The sequence below is a fragment of the Phoxinus phoxinus genome (genome assembly GCF_949152265.1).
Source record: "Phoxinus phoxinus genome assembly, chromosome: 19".
Lineage (NCBI taxonomy): Eukaryota > Metazoa > Chordata > Actinopteri > Cypriniformes > Leuciscidae > Phoxinus > Phoxinus phoxinus.
The window spans coordinates 3,540,196-3,559,177 of NC_136894.1; the positions used below are offsets into that span (position 1 = coordinate 3,540,196).

Consider the following 18,982-nt stretch of genomic DNA (forward strand, 5'->3'; position numbering starts at 1 on the left):
CCAGGCCAAGAGCTGAGGAGTCTAATAATGGGAAGCGGAGGCAACAAAATGCCCCAGAAACCAGGTCACACTTGAACTCCCAAGGGACAAAACCCACTGATGCAGAAACCAATATAACTAGTATGTCAGAGAGATATAATATTCTGATCAAATTCAATTGCTTTAATGGTTGGCGACTTTAAAGACGAGTAGCTGAAAGAATAGCCATAGGAGAGAGTATTTTCTGGACAACAACTCATTAAAAAAACAAAAAACTAGCATCTGATTGCATCCAATCCAAATAAACAGAGCGTAATGCATACCTAATGTACACAAACAACACAACAGCGTAGTTATTTCTATACTACTTATTAGATAAACGCACTCACCATCTCCATCGTCACCCACAGACATGGCTATAATGCTTCTGAGAAGAGGCAGCTCTTTCACTCTCTCCTTCTCTCGTCCTTCTCTCGTCCTTCTCTCTCTCTCTCTCTCTGTCACGCTGTGTCAGAGTAATGCCGTGACAGGCACAGCTCTCTCTCTAGAACCCTCTCCTCACAGCGGCTCCATTGGCAAAGCCATTGGACAGAGAAAAAAAAAAAAAAACTCTTTGAATGTCGTCCACTTTGTCTTCTGCCAAATTTAAAAGTGACTGGTGAGGAAGTTGGTTGCATGGCGATCGATCCCCTTCCTGTTCTTATACTGAAATCTGGGCAAGATCTCAAGGCACATGGCCAGGTAAACCAAACAGTTTAACACTCTTGGAAGTTCACCAATACTTTTGCGGAGACATGTTGAAATGTGTAGGGTCTGTGAGATCAAGATGAAACTGATTTTATTCATTTAATTGCAGCAGAGGAATATTCTGAATCTGTTTTCCAGATTATAGGCAATGGGTCTGCATTAGTGCTGTATTAAAAACAGAGCAAGTTGGGTCACACTTTAGATTAGGATCCAATTCTCACTATCAACTATTAACTATGACTCAAACTCCTAATTACAGCTTATAAGTAAGGTAGTTTAGGTATAGGGCTGTAAACGATTAATCGCGATTAATCGAATCCAAAATAAAAGTTTGTGTTTACATAATATATGTGTGTGTATTGTGTATAATTATTTTGTATATATAAATACACACACATGCATGTATATATTTGAGAAATATTTGCATTTATATACTGCATATATATATTTTTATATTATATATATATAAATAGAACTATTTTATATATAAAGTACAAATTTTTCTTAAATATATACATGCATGTGTGTGTATTTATATATACAAAATAATTATACACAATACACACACATATATTATGTAAACAAACTTTTATTTTGGATTCGATTAATCGCGATTAATCGTTTACAGCCCTATTTGGGTATTGGGTAGGATTAAGGGCAGGGTCCGAAATTAACACCCGCCAAGCGCCAAATGCGGGTAGATTTTCCATTTGGCGAGTAAATCTCAAAAGGCTATCCGCCACACTGGCGGGTGAATATTCATACCAAAATAGTAATGTAATAAACATTTTTTAATAAAATGTTTGTCCCGCCATAGTCTTATCTGATCGGTAGTAGCCGAATGTAGACGAACTGCTGCGCGTGTGACAGGGCGCATGTTTAACTGAAGAACGAGCAGAGAGAGAGAGCGAGCCCCGGTCGCGCGCGCGCGCGCTCTCTCTCTCTCTCTCTCTCTCTCTCTCTCTCTCTCTCTCTCTCAGTGGAGACAGCTAAGCGCTGTCTTCAGCATCCAAAATTAACACCAGCCAAGCGCCAAAAATGCTGGTAGATTTTCCGTTTAGCGAGTAAATAATAAAATAAAATGTTCGGACACTCGGGAGGTCGTGAGATATTGCACACGTTACGAGTCAGTTAAACTGATAATCGCGTCAAAGCAGCTGGTACACGGCACGACTGTCCGGCGGCAATCACGTGAGCTTTCGCGCTAAACACAAGAGACCGGAGTTTTCAATGTTGCAGCAATAGCTTCAGATAGAAAATGACAGAAAATGTGTGTGCAAATGGACAGTAGCCATTCCTTTCAACATAAAAACGAGAGAGAGAGAGAGAGAGAGAGAGAGAGAGAGAGAGAGAGAGAGAGAGAGAGAGAGAGAGAGAGAGAGAGAGCGCGAGAGAGAGCGAGAGAGAGCGATTGAGAGAGTGTGTGTGTGTGTGTGTAAAATATATATATTTTTTAATTATTATTATAGCCTACATTTCAAATTTTGCTCTGGACAATTTTTTATGTTTGTATTCAACATAATACCTTATTATCTCAATTAAATGTACTGAAATTAATGGATATGTGACACAAAAAGGCTGTTTATTATTTTGGCCGGTAAAAAATATGCTTGGCTGGTAGATTTTTTCATCTACCAGTCCCCGTGGCAGGTGAGCCAAAAAGTTAATTTCGGACCCTGATTAAGGGATATAGAATAAGGCATTAATATGTGCTTATAAACAGCCACTAATAAACAGCCAATATCCTGGTAATATGTATGCTAATAAGCAACTACGGTAGTTAATACTAATGAAAATTTGACTCTAAACTAAAGTGTTACCGCAAATTGAGATATTAAAAAATTCAAGAGTTATTAATCAGATTATTGGGTACTCCATAGTTATACCTAGGGGTGTGCCGGTTTCAGAATTGGTGATGACGGTTATGATGTGAGTCAAATGTGACGGTTCGTAACATAACCGTCGGTTTTTTTTTTAAATCCTTAAAAAAAAAAAAGCAATGAACATGCTTTGTTTTAAATAAATCACACACACTAAACAAATCCTTTTAAAAACGTAGGCTGCTTAAATTATATAAGAGCTGCATAAAAATGAATGAGTAGGCCTAAATTACAGATGATAAAATCTACATACCTTTATCAAAGAAAAAAAAAAGTCGAACAACGATTGTTGTGATAATACCTTAATTAAACTAACTAAATACAGGAAACAAAAAAAGTGCAATGACATTTTAAATTCCTAATCTTTTTCGACTTCAAAGTTCCGTGACAGGAACACCAACATGTTCACTTTACTCGGTTTTAGTGACGATCTGACAGGGGTGGCTATGTTACCCGCAGTGCTAAAAACTCGCTCTGATGCTGTGCTTGTAGCACAAATACACATGTATTTACGTGCCAATTTTGCTAAGAGCGGATAGCGTGTGTCTCCCCACCATGCTAGTGGATTAGCCGTAGAGTCAATTGGTTCTTCTTGGAGATAGCGGGTTAACTCCGTGTCAGCGCGCGCTCTGATCAGTAAAGGGGCAGATATTTCAGACCTCCGTTTATTAGGGAGATCTCCAAGATTTCTCAAAGCCGCACCCGTCTAGAAGGGATGTAGCAAAGATATTTAATGCTAATGCATGAGGCATAGGCATAGTTTCATTCATTTACGATGAGATGCGCTCTAGTTCACAACGCAATGCAAGTGAACGCGGCGCGCCGGCGCCTCCATGTCACGGTTATTATATTGTCTGCTATATTATTAAATACATGCAATTGGTTGATGAAACATTTATTAAAATTAAGGTACAATTTGTACAAAACGAAATTCGCTTTAAGGAAAGGCTTACAAAGCAAAACTTATAAGAAGTGGTAAAAATCATTTCTGACGATTTACAAAACAAAACTTCATTAAGTGGTAAAAACCATGTCTCCCGATGTATTGCGCATATTATGATCCTAACTAAATTTTTTTTTTTTTTTTATGTTTGTAAAAAATATTTTAATAACACGGTTTTGGCGGTTATAGAGTTCTAATGACGGTGTTTAACTATAACCGTCGGTCTCACGGTTATATACTAACCGTCACACCCCTAGTTATACCCAAAACTCACTTATGTCTAAGGACATGCAATATAGCAAATCTCATCAAAACACAAAGCACAATAATAAATAATTCAGGTGTGTCCAAAGTATCAGAGACAATGTAAGTGTTGACCGGAAAAGAGTTTGAACAGGCATGAACCAGCAGTTAACGGCTCAACGATTATACTGTTAACTAAGCAAACTAATTCGCAACTAAGTTATCATATAATAGTTTGAAATAAACGGTTAGCCAACCTAATCCATTGCATGGCTTGAAGACATTAATGCATTTTGAATACATAACGGCACACTCGTGCGTGTTTTGTACATGAGTCGCACACACTTCAAAACAACGCACTTAATTATGACCTTGCTTAATCGACCATTGATACGTTTTTTTTAATTACATTTTTATAAGCAATATATTTTTTATCAACAATTAATCGATCGTCGATGAATCGTTAGCAACCCCAGTACAGATATATTGTGCATCTCTGGTAAGAACTGTCCCTCCACTCAAGTCAAAGACAGTCCTGACCCCATGTGATGCGCCTGGACACATCATCAGTGACGTTTCCTGGGGTCATCGGGTGTTTCGGTTCTTCCAAAAATCAGACACACTCACCCAGGCGACCCCATTAATACATGTATACACACATGTTTACCCCCATAAAGTCAACAGCTGCAACCGTGAAAAAAGCAACCATGGAATAGCTTGTTAAAACACATTACAACACCACCACAACTCTACACACACCACAACCAAATGTGAGCAGCACAGTGTGATCCGTCTGGAGATCCAGCTCTGCCATCACATAACATATGCCAAATAAATCATGGAGATTTCCAAGGCCGTGGAAGTCTGACACCATCTTCCCTTTTTAGATGCTAGCACTCGCATTAAAGCTAACTTACTGGAGACAGAAGGGGCACGCAGAAATCCAGCATTAAGTAGCAGCCAATCGCTTTATGTTGATGCTAACCCTCTAGTAATGCTAATGCTAATGAAAAACATGAGGATTAGCATTTAGATGAAAGTAGCATTCCGGTTAAAGCTGGGGCTCAGATGTCAAAAGGCTTATGTTCAGGACTGTGGTCAAAGACACTGACAAAGACTAATATTAGCATTGTAACCGAAGCTAATGGAGGCGAGTGTTGCAAACAAGATTCAGCTAGTGAAAAGCTAACTTACCTTGACTGAGGCTGAGGGCCATGTTCCCCGAATTCAGCACTTCATCAAAACGGCTCAGAATGGTCTGTAACCTGAAACACACAGAACAGAGATGATTTGAGATGGATATTAAAATGACACAAAATTTAAAAACAAAGTTAGCATGAATACTATAGTCATATTTCTGCTATCCTAACCAATAAAACAATCACAAAGTAAGGCATTATGGGGTGTAGTAGAGTTGGGTGATATCAATAATTTTGCCGGCAACGTACACTACTGTTCAAAAGTTTTGGGTCGATAAGATTTAATGTTTATTTATTTTATTTTTTTATCTCTTATGCTCAGGCTGCATTTATCTGATAAAAAATACAGTAAAACAGTAACAATGCATCCTGAGTGCAAAACGCACTGACCGCCCAAATTTATGATTTTAACACGCTTTTTTTGCCATCAAGTTTCCTAACACAGTGTCATTCGTTTAACCGAACTTACTTTGTCCTGCAAGTATGAAAGCGTCAAGATTTTACAAGTTAATTTCCGTGAATCTGGTCCAATGGTCAGTTTCAGTTAATCGATTTAAAATTCAGATTCAAAGATTTACTCATGTCATCACTTAAATATGTTCACAGAAGAGTGGTTTCATGTATTAAAATATTTTAGTAAAAGAAATACATAGGTACATTTTACTACTTTTTTTTTTTTTTTTTTTAACCAAGTTTGGATAAATTTATCCATATGAATAAAAATTAGAAATATTCTTCCTTGGGTCCATTTAGCAAAAAGCATTCTAGAAACCAAGCATTTAAATACTGTATTTTACTTCTGCATTAATTTTCTTTTCTTTTTTTTGCCCCAATGGCTGTTTGGTTGAAATTGTGGATTCACGGAGTAGGAAAAAAAGATACAAATTGAATATCAACAAAAGGCTGAAAAAAAAAACCCCCACATTTCTATTTGTTTAGTAATATCGCTCAGCCATAAAGCGATGGTATGGTGCTATGAAAAAGCAATAAATATATATCTTTCTGTTTGACTGCATAACGAAAAAGCTTTCTGAAGTAAAACGCATCTTGCAACAAAATAAAACTGTTGCAACGGCACCTAAGGCCTTAATCTGTCCATCACAATAATGCTGCTTCCTACAGAAACACACACAGACAAGTCAGACAAGTATGCAGACCAACATCACTCACAGAAGTAGCTTTAAAGTCCATTAATTAACTTTAACTTAAAGCCATAAAATATGTATTAAAGGGAATACATGATAAAATATAGAAAAACACTATCACAGTGATAACCACTGGAACAAATGGAAGCATTACAACAACAAAAAACATATTTAAAACAAAGCACATCTGCAGTGTGCACAAGTCAATGCTTAATTACTAGTCTAAGTGCCTGCCAAACTCAACAAGACTATTTCTAGCACAAGGAACAATTAACAAGACACCGCAGCACAATTACTGTCCCTCAATGTACTAAAGTACAGTACACGATATCAAGAATGATGCTTAAACCTAGCATGAGACTAAACGGGGTTTGGATATATCTGCTGTCCCCGGAGACCTCCTTCAGTCATGAACCGACAACGTGCGCATTTACTTTCTCACATGCAATATGCATGTAAATGCACATTCAAGACCACATGTGAGATGTTGCGTGTGTGTGTGTGTGTAACGCGGTGCTTGCAGTCCAGACGAATCAGGCATGTTCTTACACACGCAGAATCACAGATTATCAATCCCTATTAACGCAACCGGTTTTGGATCTCTGCTCTTTCTAACCAAAATGGTGCCGCTGAAGACGACACAGGGGATAAAATGTGAGAGAAGACAGAGAGAGAAAGTGAATGAACAGCCAAGACTGAGAAGAAAGAGAGAACATGCGATGAGAGGAATAAGATGAAAAGGGTAAAAGAGGACGGCATGCGCGGTCCCACCCACCTGCTCAGACATACTGCCCTTCACATACAGACGAGGACCGCTGAAAACACTCCACTGCTGTGTGTCCGCCACAGAAAACTAACAAACTGTTTACCGGTTTGTGTGTTTGTGTGTGTGTGAGAGCGAGAGAGAGACAGCACAAAGATTCTATTCCCCTTTACATAACCTCCTGTCTGGAACACACACCAGTGGGAGGGGCTAAAGCTGTGGAGCTCAGAGACAGGGCTCCCACCCCTCCCCCTCCAGGCATGGACACACACACACACACACACACTTAAGCATTCCCCCTCTCCTCACTGCCGCCCCCCCCCGTGTCTTGCCTTGGCTCAGTCGGTTCAGACTGCCCTCTCGCTCTCCTTCCTTCCTGTTTTGACTGATAGTGTGAGTGTGTGTGAGTGTGTGTGTGTGTGTGTGTGTGTGCTCCCAGCTCACGGCCCTGTCCTTTCAAACCATATTCATGTCAACAACACACATGTCCTTTCTTGTACCCGCTATCTCTTGGTCAGATGAGGGCAGCGCTGCCTCTGAATTACAGTTTTTGTATGTACAGTAGCTTAGAGTGAATTTCGGGCATGTGTGCCCAACCCTGGAGTGTGAGAGATCAGATCAGATCATATCAATATGAATATGATGTGATGTGATGCAACAGGATTCCAAAGGCAAAGTGTAAGAGACAAACAACATCGGCCCTAAAAATTATACATACAGGAAAAAGGGAGAAGAGTGTGAACTGTGAACTCAAATATTCTTTTTGAGAACACAAACTTTTATTTTGGATTTCGATTAATCGTTACAGCCCTAGTATATATAAACTATTTTTTAGTATGATGCATTCTTACACCGTGTCCTAACCAGACACGATACGATTTCAGCGACAAGCAATTAGTCTGCACACACCAGATGTGACGAGACAAAATCTATCAAAAAATAATAATCATAATATAATAAATCACAGCCAATTATAAGAACATGTGGGCGGAGTCTCTCTGGACCAAAGTCATTCCACTCGGTGGCCATATTTGAAACGCCTCTCGGGCAGCCATGATTTCAGTCATGCAAGCACAGCTCCTATGTCTTTGAATGCAGAAACATTCATTTCTCCAAAGATGAAGCTTAAGATTAAATTTCATATTTGAAATCACCAATGAAATCTGACAATAACCATCTCATAAGATTTGTTTCTAAACACTCAAATCATGACAAAAAACTGTCTTTTCTGAAAAAATCTGAAGTCATAATTGCACGTCTCAGAACATTGATGGTTTCTAAAGCTTCTAACAGCAGCTGCAGTGATGCAATAACTTTACCAATTGGCGATTGGCTCTTATTTAGAAGGCGTGACTTATTCCACCATATTGTGCATTGCACAATCTTCCATTCCTAGTAATGAGTGCTTTGTATATCTAAAGTCTGTGGAAATATACCTTTTATTGCGTGTGGTGGCGTTGAGTTGGGTTAGGATACGGTGTAAAAAAAAAAGCAATGAAATGCACAAAATACAAACCAATGCAGAAACAAAGCAGCTTTGTGTTCTTGACCAGCCTTATTGTCTGAGATAGCGATGTGTCAGAGTCATAACCATGTCACACACCAGACAATCCATCTGACACATACCATTGCTAATGAAACCAGGCCGAACGTACACAGCATAAGGTTCATCCACTTCTCCATATAGTTCAGTTTGTATTGAAACATCTGGACGACACTAAACATTAATCACTCTGACTCCTGGAAGAATTAATGTAGTGCAACAGTGCCAAAATCTAGGACCAAGAAACCATAAGATGGGAACACAACAACATGGATTCCTCCAAAAGTGAATCCATTACGTACAGAAACAAATTTGATTCAGAATCATTCCCTGGCATTAGTAAAGTGATCATGAAATGTTCAAGATGCAGCCAATGGAGTCTGTCCAAGCGCCTGAAGACTCTTACATCAGACAGAGAGGAATGCAAGAGTATTAGACAGTCTTCAAAAACTCAATTTATCACAGATCAGCAGCGCACACTGATGTCAGCCGGCAAGATTCTCTCCGATTACAACGAATCCTTTCTTAAACACAATGTAAATAGATTTTCACCACTCCATAATAGGAAACCCATGAAGTAATTTCTTAGTAAGTTTACAGTTCATGCATCACCAACATAACAAACACCCTCCTTTGAGTCTCCAGACTTTTATACAGCGCATGTATTGAAATACTCAATAGAACTGCGATGATAGACTAATAAATAGAGTTCTATGATAATCTAATGCCGTTTCAGAGCTCTTTAGTTTTTATTAAATCAATAGGCTGATCTCAAAAGAAAATGGGCAAGTAATCCCACCAAGGGACAATGTGTGGATAGAAAATTAATATGTTCATAACAAGACACAAAAATGTCCCCACTGATCTATTGTAGTCTATGTATATAAAAATATACACTTGCAAAATGCAAGTCAGTAATGCATGTAGTTTGACATAAACAAACTCTCATTAATTTGCAACTACAAGTCAACTTTTAGTAGACTGTAGTTTAGGGTTAGTAGAATAAGTTGAAATGTAGTTGTAAAGTTACTTCTAGTTAGTAGAATGTCTAAAGTGGACTATCAAAAAAAAGTGTAACCATGAATTTGAGTGAAATCTTGAAATATTTAAAATATGTTAAGATGCACTTATAAAAAATAGCCTATACTCTACATGCATATGCTATAAAGTCATATTTTAATGGTCATACCTTAAAACCAATAAATGAATACCCACAAATGAGTAGCTTTTCTAACTTACGCACAATTACCACATCCAAAAGGCTCCTTTAAATATGGGTGTGTCCATCCTATGTGCATGTGCTAATATTTGTGCAATTCTTCATAATAAATCACCCACAATACACCCACAAACAAACGGCTAGATTGAAGTCATTAAAACTGACTCATGTCAGTAATTATAACAATCAAGAAACTGTCAACACAACTGTGGTGTGGGCACAACACGTGATTGGGTTTGGGACAGAATGATGCTCGTTGGCTTAGCGCATGTCATTAAGTTAAATAGATATTTAGATAGATATTTCTATAAAGCGTATGTGTTCAACAGTAAATCACACTGACCGTGCAGACGGTAGATCTCTTTTGGTGAGGTCCACTCTCACTCTCTCTCCCACATGCCGATACACCTCCACTAGGGTTAATATAGCAGCCTCCCGTACCTGTGGAACACACGACACACAATCAACCTAGAAACACAACTACAGGATGATCATTCAACAATCCCACTTTCAATCAGCGATTGAAATTAACTCATTTTCGATGAGAGTTTGTGACGCGATAATATTGCTATCTGTATAAACGCGGATTCATAAATACTCTACTGTTCAAAAGTTTGGGGTCGTTTTTTATGTTTTTTAAATAGTCACAAAGACTATTTATTTGATCAAATATACAGTATTGTTGTAAAATATTATTACAATTTGAAATAACGTTTTTTTATTTTAATATATTTTAAAATGCAATTCCTGTGATGCAAAGCTGAATTTTTAGCATCATTACTCCAGTCTTCAGTGTCACATGAATTATAATATGATGATTTGCTGCTGAAGAAAGATTCATTATTATTATTACTATTATCAATGTTGAAAAGAGTTGTACTTTTTTCTGGAAACTGTAATAAATAAATAAAAATCAGTATTCTTTGATGAATAGGGAGTTTTTAAAAAATAGCATTTCTTTGAAATAGTAATATTTTTACATTATTTTTAGTAATTTTATTTTTTTAACATTATAAATGTCTTTCCGGTCACGTTTGATTAATTTCATATATCTTTTCTGAATAAATGTATTAATTTCTTCCAGTCAATTATATTGTAATAAGTTTGGTAAATTATCTATCTATCTATCTATCTATCTATCTATCTATCTATCTATCTATCTATCTATCTATCTATCTATCTATCTATCTATCTATCTATATGAGTGGAACCATAAGATTGATCTAGACTTCCCTTTTCAAATCTCTTAAAGATGTCTTTTCCCCATTTGGTTCCCTCAACCACCAAATCTAATGCTCATCTGTGCGAGTGCTCCATTCGCCCAGCGCAAACTCTCTCCCTCCCTCCCACACAGACACAGACACACACACACACACACACACACGACAGAAACAGAGAGTGTGTCCAACTCACTTTAGTTTTTCACACACATTCCGAGCATTACATACATACACAGACATACCTGGGGGTTTTGGTCTCCTGTTAGCGAACAGAGATGTGGAACAAATTTACTCAAACTCAAGGGCTGAGCACCGAAACTAAGAGAAAGAGAGAAACAAAGAAATACTGAGTGCGAGACAGCTTAGACTAAACAGTTCACAACAAGTTCAATTTCTACATGCATGTACACTGGAACAAAATGGGTGCAAGTAGGATTTACTTTGAAACCATTTTCATTTAGGCCCTGTTTTCACCTGGTATTAAGATGCGCTTTGGTCGATCCGATCACAAGTGGACGACACTAAATAATACAGGTGTAAACGGGTCTAAAAAGTTTTGAGCTTTTTTTTACCACTTCCAGAGGTTGTCGAAAACACATTCAACTGGATTGCATGTGGTCGAATGTGTTCAAACAGACACAGAAGACCGTCTACTTTCCACCTACTGACCTAATGCGTAAACATTACGGGAAACGCTCTAGCCGGACGGGATTTAAACTTTGTCGGCTGGAGACAAGTTTGGTTTGAAGATGAAAAACGTACCAAGCACAATATTCTCACCATTCCTGATTTCTAACACACACTCACAGTGTTCGGCTAGTCTTGTGTCTGTCAGAGCAGAAACGGAAGCTGATGCTCTGTATGTTTTTCCATCGTCTCCGGGTGCATTCATATGTAAATTGCGTGAGCTTATTTTGTCCATTAGATCAAAAGATCTGAAAAGACACAAACATTTACCCTCCCCTCGAAGAAATCAGGAGGACAGATGTGGTTGAAAGTGGACAAGAGACGGATTAAAACACCAGGTGTAAACGAGTATGTCTCCCTCCTCTACTTGTGATCCGATCCACAAAAACAGATCTACCGTATTTTACGGACTATAAGTCACACTTTTTTTTCATTGTTTGACTGGTCCTGCGACTTATAGTCAGGTGCGACTTATATATCAAAATGAATTCATGAGATGAACCAAGAGAAAACATTACCGCCTACAGCCGCGAGAGGGCGCTCTAGTTAGCGGAGTTGTTCAGAAGCGACACCGAGGAAGAACTCAATGGATTCAGTTGTGTGATGAGATCGGGAGCTTGGTGAACTTGCTTACTGGTAACTTGCTTGTTGGACTCGCTGGCTTATGTTAATTTAGCCTATTCAGCCTCAGGTATATGTTCTTTATGCTATTGTGTAGCTGAATAACTGTTAATGTGTTACGTTAACATGCCGGACACCTATTCAGCCTGTTGTTCTGTGTGCTATTGTGTAGTTGAATAACTTGCCTTTCCAGATTAAATGTCTGTTCTTGGTCTTGCATTTTGTGAAATAAATTTCTAAATAAATGCGACTTATATATGTTTTTTCCTCTTCATGACGCATTTTTTGACTAATGCGACTTATACTCCGGAGCGACTTATAGTCCGGAAAATACGGTAAATACCAGGTGTAAACGGGGCCTTAGAAATCGCTAGTAAATTTCACAATTACTTACAAAGAAACGCCAAGTAAGACGCAGTCGCCATGTTAAAGTAGAAAAAAGACTGAAATAGTGTATTTCCAATAGCTCCTCCTGTCCGATTTTAGGGGGAAATCGGGTCCTTAGATGCAGGAACACCACAGACACAGTGTAATCACCACTGTATCACATATCTCTTTTAATTTCTTTTATAAACGTTTTAATTTTCCTTTTATTATGTGATTACATTCCTTTCTGTAAAGCACTTTGAATTGCCATAGTGTATGAAATGTGCTATATAAATAAACTTGCCTAGCCTTGCCTTGCGAAAGCATCCTCCAATAATCTCTTTAATTTATAACTTTGAAAAATCATTTTAGACAGTGTATACAAACACAGTTGGATTAATGTAGCATTTTCCTTCTGTGGAACACAAAAGAAGATATTTTGAAGACTGTTGTCAATGAGCACTGGACACCATTGACTTTCATTGTATGGACCAAAAAAAAACAAAAAAAAAAACACCAGACATAAAAATAAGTCCAAAAGGACAAAGATGATTTCATTTCAGGGTGAACTATCCCTTTAATGTAATACAAAACCCAAACAACAGCAATGTCAAACTGGCATGTAATAAAAATCTTATTATTATAATAACAGTGTAGTATAAGGCTGAGTGTATACAGCGTTGATTATGTGACAGCTCCTTTGTCAACAGCGAGGAGTAAAGTTACTGAGAAACTAGTTTTGTTTGTGTATGAGCGTTCATGTAGCGCTTCAGTGAGAACGTGTGTTAATCTGACCTTCCTGGAACCGATACAGGCAGGTAAGAGGATTACCTCAGTGGGCCGAGTTTGTTTACAGTGTGTGACAGACAAGGAGCTTGTATGGTGTGAATGTCTGTAGATTACATTTAAAAGTCTGTGAATTTAGATGTCAAAACAGGTGGGAAATTCTGGGATGCTGAACTAATAGAATCCAGTCCTGTCTGTGATCAACCGAGGGGATATGATCGCATCACAATACTGTGATGTGGAAAATCAGCGCCACCTGTTGGACAAGATTCCCGGTACACATGTGGGAGTGTTTACAAATTGAGAATGTATGGGATTGTGTGAGGACTTACGCATTTAGTGTGGCAACCAAGCAGAAGCAGAGTCCCTCTCGACTGCGGAAGTTTTTGTGTTTGAAGCCAGGAATCAGCCTCTCCCAAACGTTCTACACAGAGGAAAAGAAATCGTTACTACAAAAGCAGCAGAGAAAGAGATGATGAGCTCTGAAGGGAATGATGAATCACTGCCAGTAGTAACTAGCAAAAATGATCCAATGTGTTTCTATTCACCCAGCAGCTCACACACACGACAGCTTTATGAGTATTATTTGTCAGCATGAATGGGTGTAATAGTGATGATCAAATCCGCCGTATGGTTAGCTCACCATGGGTGTTGTCGCCTGATCCATCAGCTTCAATATGAGCCCTTGTGCCTGTTCTCGAACCTGATCCTTTGCGTCACCCAGACGGTCAACTAATGCAGGAACCACTGAGGGAAAAATGCAAAAGAAGGGTTTAAGAGACAATACAATGATGTAGGGCTGCACAAGCTGGAAAAGAGAGATTTTTTCTGATAAAAACTGTGATTGCTATGTGTGATTGCCTGTGTATGTTTGTAGAGCTGCAAAATCATTATAATTATAAAGGAATAAGAAATAAGAAACATTCATATTGTAATATTTCACTGTAAAATAAAATATTATTTTATTTTAAAGTACAAATGTAAAATTATAACACATGTATGGTTGACCTTAGGGAGACTTTAATGTCAGCGTGAATGGTAAGTTGCGACCGACTTTACTTCAGTATTGTGACGTATTTTCTGAATGAAATGGAATATTGAATGAGAAAAATAGAGGGCGTGGCTTGTTTTTTCCCTCTGGGAATTGGTTGGATCTAGAAAAATGGGCTCGTTCAGCTCGTTATCAAAGCTTGCAGCAGAATGGCAGTTGGAGGAGATGATCTACACAAGCCGTCAAACTGATGTTATCAGAGAGGGAACGTCATTCCAGAGTGGAAGTGCATTTTCAGATTTTGAATAAAGATTTTTTTTTTTTATTGTGGATTAACTTGCATGAATGAACTGATCACCACAATACTAGTAATGTGTCGATTTTGATTTCATGACGACTTTAAGCATCTCATTTGTTGACAACAGCTAGTTTACAAACGTTTCTCATCATTACAAGTTTGTGAAGGTTGTCACATGTTATAAGAGACCCAAACTCAGAGCAAAGCAGATGCAGAGATGAGATTGTGTGTGGATCAGCCCTAACTGTGAACTGGGCTGCTCGAAGACACTGAATCATGAGTGTATAAAAGCACATGGTGCTGCACTTCATTCGAAAACACGCATAACATATTTATTTAAATAAAACGCAGCCTTTGCATTTTGATAATCGCAAGCAGCCGCTATAATAATGTACATTTCATAAAATATACTTTTCCTATCCCAGCTTGCAATATGCAAAGACAACCATTTGTAAACCAAACAAACCGATTGCATAAAGATTACCCCAAATACAAGTTTATTGAGTAATCTCACACAGTACCATAGGCACAAACAAAGGTGTGACTATCTGTTTGAGAGAGAATTTAATTTAACAATGCTAGTGGCCCAGAAGTGACCCTTCATCTTTAACTTTCAACATTTGTTGTATGCCAGACAGGCTGGGTGTGAAGTCATCTCATTCCTTTCTCTCTACTCCGTTTGTTCCATGTTTTCAGATGAATGAGGTATGATGAGTGAGGGGGGGGGTTATCTGTTACAATCATAACAACCCGTCTCCGTGGTAACAGGAGAGGGCGGGGCTTAAACAGCTGAGAGACCAGCACTGAGCCTGTGGATTGTGTCATATACATGGCGAGTCATCCCGGCATTCCCCTTTCTGCTGACTATTCAATGGAGAAGATCTTCAGCTAATGTTGGACTTTAGTGGGGAAAAAAGCAACAAGCACGCGTGCACACCGCTTACCTGTGACGATATAACCTCTGAAGCGATCAGTCAGCCGGTCCACGAATGCGCTGACAATATCGATCCCCACCAATGCAACCTGACACCAAACAAGAAAGAGACAAATCAGCTGAACACGTCAAACCTCACATTTCCTCTCACCGAGGCAAGCATTTCCAAACACATGATTCTGCTGATTCAGGATCTGATACAGAGCTTTGGGTCTGTTGTTATTGTGTGTGTGAGTGGGTGAATGAAAACAAGATTGTGAGACGGACTATATTTGAAGATTGCGGTGGGATCGCTGCAGTGTGTTTCTTGGCAATGCAGGATGGAAGTTCACATTCCAGAGAAACAATCAAATATTCACTACATCCCAGAAGCTCCAGTTATGACCTATTTTAGGCAAAGCATCCAGAGAGAGTCCTGAGTAGTGTGTGTGTGTGTGTGTACCTGAAAGGCAAAACTGGAGAACACCTGGTAATTTAATTTTGGAAATTATTTAAATGTGTTTCAATTGGCCAGCGTTCACCATCTACACACACTTAGTAATGGGTTCAGCCACACTTTATGGATTAACTTCATTTCTTCAAGTTAATTCGATCAGTAAGCATTTCTGGTTTCTTCCTTGTGTGACATATAGAGTAAACATTGTGTGTGTAAATCAAGCTTCTCTTGTCTAAAGAGCCAACCTTCAGTGTCACATGATCCTTCAGAAATCATTCAAATATGATTTGCTGCTCAATAAACATTTCTAATCAATGTTAAAACCATTACGCTGCTTTATTTTTTTCAGGATGCTTTTATTAATATAAAGTTTAAAGGAACAGCATTATTTTTTTAACATAATTATTTTGTAACATTATAAATTCTTCAATGCAATGCATATTTGCTAAATAAAAATATTACTAATTAAAACTAACTGACCCCAAACTTTTGATCGGAAGTGTATATTAAATATTAAAAGAAAAATATAAAAATATTTTAGCGGAGAGATGAAAACGGTCTACCAGATCTTCAACCAGTGGGACAAAGAATTTGACACCCTGCATTTATCAAACCACATATATTTCTAGAAGCCTGCAGCTGTGTCTCCAATTTATGAATCACCGCCATCATTTCTAAAACCCAACCTCAATGAGTCTGATGTCATCATAGCCGTCCATTACCATCTGTCCCTGAAGATTTGATGCTGCTTTTAAAACATCCATACTCAATCATGTTTCGATTCACACAAACAGAAATGGGAAATGAAGCAGAAGTGACTATTTTTGAACATTAGCAGCAGTATGAGCCAGCATAAAATCTTCTGCTTGCATGCCCAGGCCAAACATGACAAGCAAACCTCATCAAACAGCTTTTCTTAATCAATAAATCACACAAAAAAGCATATGTAAAAGGATTAATCATATGCATTGCAGTGTCATGTGCCTTTTCAATCCCAGTGTGTAACAATACCCACGCAACCCTCCCCCATCCTCACAACACCCCCACTCTCTCCTAGACACAAATGAATATGTAATGCATGCACATTGATATTAATGTATTATTTGAGCAGCCTTTCATGAATAAACTGTATTTTTCTGTCAGTTTGATGCACAACAAGCCTAATGCAATTGATGATTTACATGCAATAATAGATTATATGAGAATAAAATGTTGGGTTTGGCTCGAGACTGTCACTCCAGAACAATGCATGCATCCTTCATAACATCATACATGCCATCTGGCTTAAAACACATGTTAATTTAAATATGCACCCCATAAAGAAGGTCACAAGCCATGTACCTTGTAATTGCTGGAATTGACCCATCCCGTCAGCTCATCTATGGTTTTATCCAGGCGGGGTTTGTCCTGCTCCACGTCCAAGGACCTCTGCGGGTCGCTCAGGTAGTCTATGAGATCCGGGCCGACCTGCAGCCGCCGGGTCACGTCCTTCTGCAAAACCTGCTGGTAAAAATAGTCCATGTTGTCATTGTCCTCCATCGGGACGCTTTGTGGTCAGTCCTCAGGTTGCGGCGAAACAATAACAACGACAGAATGACTGTCAGAGTCGCGTTAACAACGCGAGGAACTGAAATGTGGACAAAGCGGAAGTCAAATACTGTTTTTTAAAGACACTTAGAGGTCTGTTGTTAGTGCAATAACGACGAAGTAACGGAAAATAAACAACTTCAACAAAGTTCCCCAGGAACGATATGGTTGATCCCCCGAAAAAAGTGCCTTTTTACTAAACAATAAACCGATGTAAAAAGAATTAGGCGGCGAGACGCGTATAAAAACAGTGGAAATGTATCCGACCAGTCTCGGCTAACACTGTTAGCTTTAACGTTAACCGTTATGGTCGAGTATCCTGGGGCCTGCCGCCGGGGATCTCTTCCCTCCCGGCCACCATTTCAGAAAAGCCCGCTTCAAATCGCTCGTGGAGATGAGTGGATGAGCTCCGGTCCGTGCGCTGCTCTCACAGCTCTCGTGTTTGCACTTAATCGACAAATGATCCGCAGTTTGACAGCTGCCTTCCGAGCTCAAGACTCTCGCTTCGACCACGGCTACTGGACCGCCGGTAGCCGCAATACTGGAGTGTTGAACGGCAAACGATGCCGAGGAAGAGTGATTGGGCCGAGGCCTTGAGGTCCTTCAACGCCGCACAGATGTCCAGCATGATGCCTGAATGAAAATATGCTCTGTATACAATTCATTATTCATCATCGGAGACTGTGTGCAGTATGACAGGATAGAAAAAAGTACGTTTATTATATAGTATCAAGAGAGACACTATACATGTTTTTTCTTCTTCTTTTTCTTCTTCTTATTATTGGTTGTTTTTGTTGTTGTTAAAGTATACTCCCTACTTCCACGAGAGTAGTACATTTAGTGATTCTAGTTATTCCATTGTGCTAGCATTTATCCTGAATGACTGAATAAATTGTTGAAGATTTGAATATATTACTAGATTATTATTATTATTTCTTAATTATAACATACCTCGTATCATTATATTATAATATCATATCATAAACGCACAGATACACTTGTTTCAAATAACCATTTTGTGCATTTATAAGCACCAAGCAGATTATACTTGCTTTTGTTTTGAATAATGTAGCCTACACGCTTGTATTTGTATTTGTTTTCATGGTCTTCCATTGCTTTTTTTGTCTTCGTCTCCCCCTAGTGGCATTTGAATGTTTTTCAAACTCAAATATTTGTGCTTGTAAATATTTATGTCCTTGTACATAGTATGCATGTGTTTGTGTGTGTGTGTGTGTATTGTGCATACTAAAAACGACCTTCTTTATAGAGTACAGCATTCTAAAATAAATTTGGTGGTGATGCATACCACATTAATAGATTTACATTTGTGGAGCCTATATTATAATAATCCATTTTTAATTGAGATCCTAATTGTCTATGCTTGTTTTTATTTTA

The 18,982-nt window shown here is 38.5% G+C and overlaps 1 protein-coding gene across 50 annotated transcripts in view; it reads right to left on the reverse strand.

Moving 5' to 3' along the window:
* The window catches only part of clasp2 (cytoplasmic linker associated protein 2), a 54,978-nt gene extending 36,492 nt beyond the window's left edge, over nucleotides 1–18,486 (reverse strand). For 46 of the 50 annotated variants that reach the window (XM_079590293.1, XM_079590292.1, XM_079590281.1 and 43 more), the window contains exons 1-7: nucleotides 17,342–18,486; nucleotides 15,575–15,653; nucleotides 13,985–14,088; nucleotides 13,674–13,765; nucleotides 11,124–11,199; nucleotides 10,005–10,102; nucleotides 4,987–5,057 (exon numbers count right to left, since the gene is read on the reverse strand). In XM_079590293.1, coding sequence (XP_079446419.1) covers nucleotides 4,987–5,057; nucleotides 10,005–10,102; nucleotides 11,124–11,199; nucleotides 13,674–13,765; nucleotides 13,985–14,088; nucleotides 15,575–15,653; nucleotides 17,342–17,539 — 718 coding nt within the window. In that variant the 5' untranslated portion in view covers nucleotides 17,540–18,486. Of the gene's footprint in view, nucleotides 1–4,986; nucleotides 5,058–6,911; nucleotides 7,092–10,004; nucleotides 10,103–11,123; nucleotides 11,200–13,673; nucleotides 13,766–13,984; nucleotides 14,089–15,574; nucleotides 15,654–17,341 lie in introns of those variants that run through there. The other 4 variants (XM_079590296.1, XM_079590295.1, XM_079590298.1 and 1 more) reach the window with 1 other exon arrangement.
* Between the last annotated feature and the right edge of the window lie 496 nt (nucleotides 18,487–18,982).